This window comes from Rhinopithecus bieti, unplaced genomic scaffold (assembly GCF_001698545.2).
Source record: "Rhinopithecus bieti isolate Rb0 unplaced genomic scaffold, ASM169854v2 scaffold_33001, whole genome shotgun sequence".
NCBI lineage: Eukaryota > Metazoa > Chordata > Mammalia > Primates > Cercopithecidae > Rhinopithecus > Rhinopithecus bieti.
Genome location: NW_016890581.1, coordinates 1 through 1,020, shown reverse-complemented (window position 1 = coordinate 1,020; position 1,020 = coordinate 1). Strand labels below are relative to the sequence as shown.

Sequence of the window (1,020 nt, the reverse complement as noted above, 5' to 3'; positions counted from 1 at the left end):
CAGTCTATGACGGTGTAGAAGAAATGACATCTGATTGAAGGTCTTGTCACACTCATTACACTTGTAAAATTTCTTTCCAGTATGAACTCTCTGATGTTGTGCAAGATGTCCTTGTTGATTAAAACCCTTGCCACATTCATTACACTTGTAAGGTTTCTCTCCAGTATGAATTGCCTTATGAATTACAAGGCCTGAATTTCTAGTGAAGGTCTTGCCACACTCATTACACTTGTAAGGTTTCTCTCCAGTATGATATCTACGATGGCTTACAAGGGATGATATCCGATGGAAGGTCTTGCCACACTCATTACACTTGTAAGGTTTCTCTCCAGTATGAACTCTCTGATGTTGTGCCAGGTGTGAATCACTCCAGAAAGCCTTGTCACAAACCTTACAATAGTATGGTTTCTCTCCAGTATGAATCCTCCTATGTCTTTCCAGGTGTGATTTGCGACTGAAAACTTTCTCACATTCTTCACATTTGTAACATTTATGAGGTTTCTCTCCAGTATGACGTTTATGGTGACATGCAAGGTTTGCTTTTATACTGAAAACCTTGCCACATTCATTACATGTGTAAGGTTTCTCTCCAGTGTGAACTCTCTGATGTTGTGCCAGGTGTGAATCCCTTTGGAAAGCCTTGTCACAAACCTTACATTTATATGGTTTCTCTCCAGTATGAATCTTCCTATGTCTTTCGAGGTGTGATTTGCGACTGAAATCTTTGTCACATTCTTCACATTTGTAAGGTTTCTCTCCAGTATGAACTCTACGATGTCCTGCAAGGGTTGATCGTTGATTAAAAAACTTGCCACATTCATTACACTTGTAAGGTTTCTCTCCAGTGTGAATTATACTATGTATTGCCAAGTATGAATTACACGCAAAAGCCTTGTCACAAACCTTACATTTGTATGGTTTCTCTCCAGTATGAATTCTCCTATGTCTTTCAAGGTGTGATTTGCGACTGAAAACTTTATTGCATTCTTCACATTTGTAAGGTTTCTCTCCAGTATGAAG

The 1,020-nt window shown here is 39.0% G+C and overlaps 1 protein-coding gene across 1 annotated transcript; it reads right to left on the bottom strand.

Annotated features, from left to right (window-relative positions):
- Positions 1-6: 6 nt before the first annotated feature.
- On the bottom strand, positions 7-1,017 carry LOC108525904 (zinc finger protein 28-like; the record flags this gene model as incomplete). Its single annotated transcript, XM_017866682.1, has 1 exon — positions 7-1,017. A coding segment is annotated over one exon (1,011 nt), but the record flags the coding sequence as incomplete, so codon positions are not given.
- Between the last annotated feature and the right edge of the window lie 3 nt (positions 1,018-1,020).